The sequence below is a fragment of the Haliotis cracherodii genome, unplaced genomic scaffold, assembly GCF_022045235.1.
Source record: "Haliotis cracherodii isolate W230 unplaced genomic scaffold, xgHalCrac1.p SCAF_21, whole genome shotgun sequence".
NCBI classification, from domain to species: domain Eukaryota; kingdom Metazoa; phylum Mollusca; class Gastropoda; order Lepetellida; family Haliotidae; genus Haliotis; species Haliotis cracherodii.
Window position 1 is genome coordinate 12,335,478 of NW_027266277.1, and position 6,868 is coordinate 12,342,345.

A 6,868-nucleotide genomic window follows, 5' to 3' on the forward strand; every position below is an offset into this window, starting at 1 on the left:
CCACAAAACAACCTTAGGGCTAAGGTGATCATAAGTTCTGAGATTTCAGCCTTATTTTAGTTACCGTTAACACGCTGTTCCACGAACAACTTTATCTGAGGTTAACCTTAAGTTGCGATCAAAACCTCAATTTGATCCTACCAAACCTTAACACACTGAGGTTGATTTTATGTAGGTGCTTGAGAAACGTATCTTAATAATATACGGTTGTTTATTTTAAAAAGTATTTAAATATATATTTTTGAGAAACATGTACTGTATTCAACGTAATAAGCGCCCAGCGCGCTCTCCAAATTTGAAATTGGGGGCTCTTATTAGAATGTTATTTTGGTGAAAAAAACCAGAGTCCAAAAGTAAATTTTGTGGTTTATGCGGACAGCCTGAAATGTTTATATACGACAGATATATTTTTCCAGAATTTAATTGCATGACACATGACTATGTATTATACAAGAATAAATGTCTTGTGTACATTGATCAATCGGAAGGGGTGCTAATTGTGATTGTTCACTAGGTAATATATCAGTAAATATCGCCTTGGGCGCGTATTAGAGCGGGGCACTTATTACGTCGAATACGGTAATTATAATCATACATGAGAGTTTCATTAAAAAAACTATTTGAAACGAGTTCTATTTAATTTCATTATATTAAGATACTCATAACTATAGTCATTTGTTTTATGTAAATGTTCATGTTGTTCAGTGCTAGAGGTAGCAAATAAAATCCCATTAATGCCATAAACAATGTGAGTTTGTAATTATTTTTCTTGTCATCATTTGTCCAGCCCTACACATGACCATCTAACTCCCACTGTCATAGATCTGGTTCATAACCCATTGTAAGACTCCGCTCTCTGATAAGTTCAATAATCTTGCTCCACTATACCTTAAGTTCATCTCAAATGAAATTTAGCCAGTGATATACTATTCAAAATAAGCTAAAGACCATCTGATTCTTTTATATACTATGTCATGTCATGACAGATGACAATAGTTATATGAAAAAAAAGCCGTTCTTCAACTTCTTTTGAGAAGAATACAGACTCCTTGATTTAGCAAATATCTTTGAAGAGTAATGATAAGATTTACATATCAATATCCAATTATTTTCTTAAAATTTTTAATAACAATACAGTACTTATTGTAGGAATATTTCACTTTTCAATGAGAGCCCTTATTAAAGCTGATATACCAGTACATAAAGACAACTCTCAATAAACTTAGAGTGAGTGAGTGAGTATGGTTTTACACCGATTTTAGCAATATTCCAGCAATATCACGGCGGGGGACACCAGAAATGGGCTTCACATATTGTACCCATGTCGGGAATCGAACCCGGGTCTTCGGCGTGACGAGCCAACGCTTTAACCACTCGGCTACCCGACCGCCCCTTTTAACCTTAACACTGATGGGAACCTGTGGCACTACTAAACAGCATATCTCCACTCAAATCACCAGCAACAAAGGTACAGGTCCGGTCACTAATGCATTATTTCACAAGTCATTTCTGTGAGAAAGTTGTACAAGTATTGTAGATATACGATCCAATCTTCCGTGCATTCTCACGTAGGTTACCTATCACTAACTGTTTTGTTCCAAGACCTCGGTATCAGTCCATCTGCGCTGACACTTTCACAATAAGTCAGCGAACTTAATTCCCTCTGACCTGCTCATTAAACAAAACGGGACATTTAATTGGCAAACGTACAAACATGATTTCAAGTATTTCCTATTCATTGACTTAGAATGAACACCTAAAAGCTTAACCATCAGGCTCAAGTTGAGGTTCGGTGAGAGCAGCCCGCTTCATATTACCCCTCCTCCTCAGGTGTCACATGGGGGACTTTCCTCCGTCAATATTGTCGTTTCTCGCTGAAACATTGGCCAGTTATTTGTCAGATCAAAAACTTGGGTAAATCTTGTAACAATTGCTTACTGAGTTCCCCAGGGCCAGTATGGTAGAGACTACTTACGGCTTCATAATCCCATCACAAAAGATTTAATGGATGGTTGATCAAGCCAAATTTCTAAAGACTTAATGAACCCCTTCGAAGACACCTGTTAGAATGTATGTATGTATCAGTTTGAGTGCATGGGAATCTGTAGCAACGAGACAAGAGTTTTTCATCGATTTGTGTATCAGCTTGTCATATGTTTTATTATAAAGTTGTTTTTTCAATTTAATACCATAATTTACAACACATCTCACTTGTAGTTGATTTTTTTAAAACAAATATATTTGATTTTGTGTCTGTTTAACTATTCGTTCAAACTAAACAATTAATAAATATTAAACTTTAAATCTTACACCTTTTTGCCTCCACTTACATTGAGCCAGAAACTAAAGGCAATTGTTGAACCTATTAAATTGATTTTATCTTTGTAAAATACATTGCAATTGTACTTTATTAACTATTGTTTTTCAAATTATAACATTTGCACTATACTTATGAAAAAGAAATCTTTCCTTTTTTATATCAGACCATCTTTTTTAATCTGCTTCTCGAATATATATGTTGACCAGGTTTTATAAGAGTTTGAATGCCAAAGACAATCAAGTCTTTGATCAGCATTTAGAAGTTGATGGAACATGAAGACAAAACATTTTTTAAGGGTAACAACTTCTTTATTCTTTGTAACAATGTTTCAGGGCTACTTCTTGCCCCTTGGCCACATAGTGTTTTGCTTTCCCTCAAAGTATTAATTAAGAATAACTTAATGTTAGGATACAAAAGTACAAATGCTATTGTGTTGTATTTTTCATAGTATATACTCATTTGTTATTTGCATTTTTGGGGTATTCCTGTCTTAATAAGTCATTATAATGTCATGGGTTTGTTATTTAGACTAGTCCATAGGAAAGTAACTTCTGTTTGAGTTGGATGTTTCTCATCCATTTCATTATTAGAATTAGAGCCAAAGAAATTAACATTTATGTTTAACCTTGAATTATAAAATATTCTGATTTTGTTTCGATTTTTATCAACTTGGAATGTCCACTGATAATTTGGTGAAAGAAGACTGCCTATTGATTTGAGTTTGTTATCTTCATGTCATACTAAAAACAATTTCCTTGTCTAAACATTAGCAATAAAACACTGTAATGTAAAGCATTCCACTGACAGTGCATGGGAACTAGTATTATGTGTTTTAAGCAAGGGCATATCGTAGTTTTAAAAGCATTTTAAGATGGAGAAACAATATTTCAGTTTTATTTCAAACAAGTGGCCAAACTATCACTTGTGCCCCTACATAGATCAAAATATTATAATTTCACAACAAACAAAGATTTTATTGTTTTCATGCACTGTTATAAAAAGCAAATGTGATATTTATATTCTAATTTGATAGAAGCAAGAAAATGACAGATTATTTGTTTGTTCAATATATTTTGATTGAAAGCGATGGCTTTGCAGATAAAATATGTTTTCTCTTTGGGTTAGAAAGGGAGAATAATGTGAATAAAATAAGATAAAATAGACAACATGTATCTCACATGGTGTGTATCTCCTTAGATTTGGCTGATTTATTTTCATCAATGGTGCTGATCTGGCAAGTAAAATAAGTTTTGTCGTTGGTCCAGAAAAAGACAATAATCCTCATAAAAGATATAACAGACATTTATCTCAGACGGTGTATATCTCCTCTGTTTCAGCCGCTTTGATCAAAAGTACTGATCTGGCAGGTAAAATTAAGTTTTGTCTCTGGTTCAGAAAGGAAATAATCCTCAAATAAGATAAAACAGACAACAATTATGGTGTTTTTATTTCTAGGGGGGTAATACAGCAGTTCAATAGTAATTCAGTTTCATTAAAAAACAACAAATAATATATTTTCAGTTAAAGGGGGCAAACAAATGGCTGTCTTGAGTGGCCCAATCATATCATAATTTCTTTGAGCTAAGATCATAGTGAGCTAATTTTATCTGGGGATTACCAAATTATGCAATAAACTGGTTCACTCAACAGCTTGCACAGAGGACAAAATCAGAGGACGGAGAGGTATTTTTACCAACTTGCCATGCAAAGATCTAATCTATTTTCTAACCAAGTGCATATAGAGACCGAAATTGATTGTCTCTATACAGATGTCAATCCCCACAAAGACTACTTTGATCAATATCGGATTAAGCACAAGGGTGTCAGATGAGATTGAGAAACTATGCTAGACACTTTCACTCATATATTCACTAGATCTCCTGCAGTGTTAGCCACAGCCATAAAAAATCTGAGATCATTTTAACATGCTATTCATCACACATAAGGCTTTAAAACAGGTTGTTTTTCCCCATTATGGCTTTCAAAATTAGGGTTAATAAAACAGTAAATGGTTTTTGGAGGTGATGCTTCTGTTTAAAATTTGGCTGAAATTCATGGGAAATTTATTATTTTTTAATGGAAAAAGAAAGTTAACAAACTGTTTCATTTGAGACACTAATATGGGCAGGGTTTTTTGAAAAACTTTTAAGTTTAAGTACTGTTGGGGTTTCATACTGTCATCACTTCAATATTTCATTTTTTTAAAACTTCTTTAAATTGTATTAATGGATAATATATCAAATACTATGAGATCAGAAAAAATATAAATTCCTGATATTTTTATTTTATTTTAATTGCAATGAGTTTTTCCTAACAAGTATGAATATATTTTCAGATTCTGTATCAAAAGCAGTATATTCTTCTAAGCTTTGGTTCCATGTTCTGGCTTATGTTTTACAGAAAAAGTATAAAATAACAATTTAATCAGTTTTTTCACTTTGTAATATTTCTAAAATGATATGAACCAGATTGCATCGATTTCAGTTCTGTTCATTAAAACGAAATATTCAAATCTCCTTACGCCATTCCCTTCAAAGCCCTCACTAATACATGTAACAATGCTAATCAGCTAAATCAAACAATATTTATTGCTTTTGTAAAACACTTCATTTAATGAAAAAAAATCACATCTCAGTAACCTGTTGATCCTTTTTGTGTCAGTGTAGCCAACTTTCAAGCAGCTAAATATTTATCCTATAAAATAATTGATTTAACCATTTAATGTTATCAATTATTTCCCACCCAAACACATCCCCTATAACAGCAGTGATGCTGTTTCAACAATGACCTGACAACCGACCTGAACCAACCTCAGGGCATTTAACACTTAATTAATCACTTATTAATTACTGATGCATTCATTAATGACATGCCTAAGGGGCTTTGAATGGGAGACATTTAATAGCACTTGGAGCCGATTTTCACCATAAATCTCAAGCACTGATTTCTCAGGATTCTACACCATTGAATAATTAAGCCTTTAACTTAATCATACCCCAAACCCATTGCATACTTAAGTCATATGCATATACAATTAAACGTTGCTCAATTCAGTCAATAATTCCATATTCATTAAAAAGATATCAGGTTGTAATTAATTTAGAAAATGTAGTCCTATGTACGAAGAGTAGGTGTACCTCCATATTTTATGATTTGATCAATATATGCATGCTTGGATACCTGTTTCGTGTGATGACTTGACATGTGGAAGTTTTTGACTGCCTACTTCAAATTTTTATTGCGTCTAATGGCAGTCATCAATAATAATGAAGCGGTGAAGATCCATACCTAACCGGTAACTTATCACCTTGGTGACGTTACGAGTAAACCTTGGAACTGAAATTGTCGTCTTGCCGTATCATAAAGTACCACACCTCAAGTCAACGAGGCACATTGTTTGAACAGTTCCTTTCAGATTCAAGTCCATATGTCACCATTATTGTCCCAACGATGAACGGGATTCTTTCAAATTGATAACGCAGCGCGTGCGCACGTGCTGTCATTTTCACGAGCTTGGTAATCCCGTGCCCCTTCGTCTTACACATCGACCTGTCGTCGGTGCAAGACCCAGTTTAGCATATGTGGCTTTGAGAGCATAATAGTTGCTTGTACACGCGACTTGGGGTGGAGAATAAAACGGTATTGTTCCGAAACGACCTCCGCCGAAAACGTGCATCTGGCCATCTCAATAAAACATTACAAGAAATCCTACTTCTTTGAACATACTTGTCAGTTATGAATATCCACAATCTAATTATTGTGAAATGCGCTGCGGGAATTCGTGCCGACCGCTCCTGAGACTCTCACCGACCCTCCTGTCAAAATCAGGCACCGATTCCATCCCTTTGCCGCTTGTGTCAACAAATAAACACCGCGTTGATTAACTGATAATTACACCGCGTTTCAATACATACATATATATTTAGACTGATCACATGTAAACACAGCGCATTGACCATGACACGATGTTCGGATGATAGAATTCATAACGACACACCAGGCGCTCGCTCTACAGTCTGGAACTTGGATGGAAACATATTTGAATGTCAGGCGACTGTCGCAGAATTCCCCTCAAAGTAAAGACATGTATATAAACATCCCAACGAGGGGAAAGTTGGATGGCGTTATCTATCGGCAAATTAACTTACCGTTGGGGAGTTTCCTAGCTTTGGATTTCGATCTCATGTCTTGTTGCGTTGATCGAATGTTGTTCAGAAGTGATAAGCATTAGATTGACAGAACAAAAACACCACGGACAATTCTCCCGTAACACCTGGGCGCATGCGCATTGGCTTAAGACACCACATTGACTCTTCTAAAAAACTTTTAAAAGAAATTAAGCGTTGAGTGGATGGGATAGAGGCGATTGTTGGGTCGCGTGTGCCTCCCCCGATCTCCCCCTCCTAGCTGCACGAGACAAAGGAGGGGTCTGGTTTTGAGAGCTGACAGGAACGCGAGGGGGTTTGATATGAAAGATGGGGCGATATTGGTAGACGTAAGGCTGGTATGGCGACACTTTATTCTTTCATTTGAGTCTATAAACTGATC

At 35.3% G+C, this 6,868-nt stretch overlaps 1 protein-coding gene across 1 annotated transcript in view; it reads right to left on the reverse strand.

The window, feature by feature from the left end:
- The window catches only part of LOC139470825 (histone-lysine N-methyltransferase PRDM16-like), a 138,779-nt gene extending 132,228 nt beyond the window's left edge, over positions 1-6,551 (reverse strand). The window contains exon 1 of the mRNA XM_071253128.1: positions 6,469-6,551. Within this exon, the coding sequence (XP_071109229.1) occupies positions 6,469-6,505 (37 nt within the window). The 5' untranslated portion in view covers positions 6,506-6,551. The remainder of the gene's footprint in view (positions 1-6,468) is intronic.
- Between the last annotated feature and the right edge of the window lie 317 nt (positions 6,552-6,868).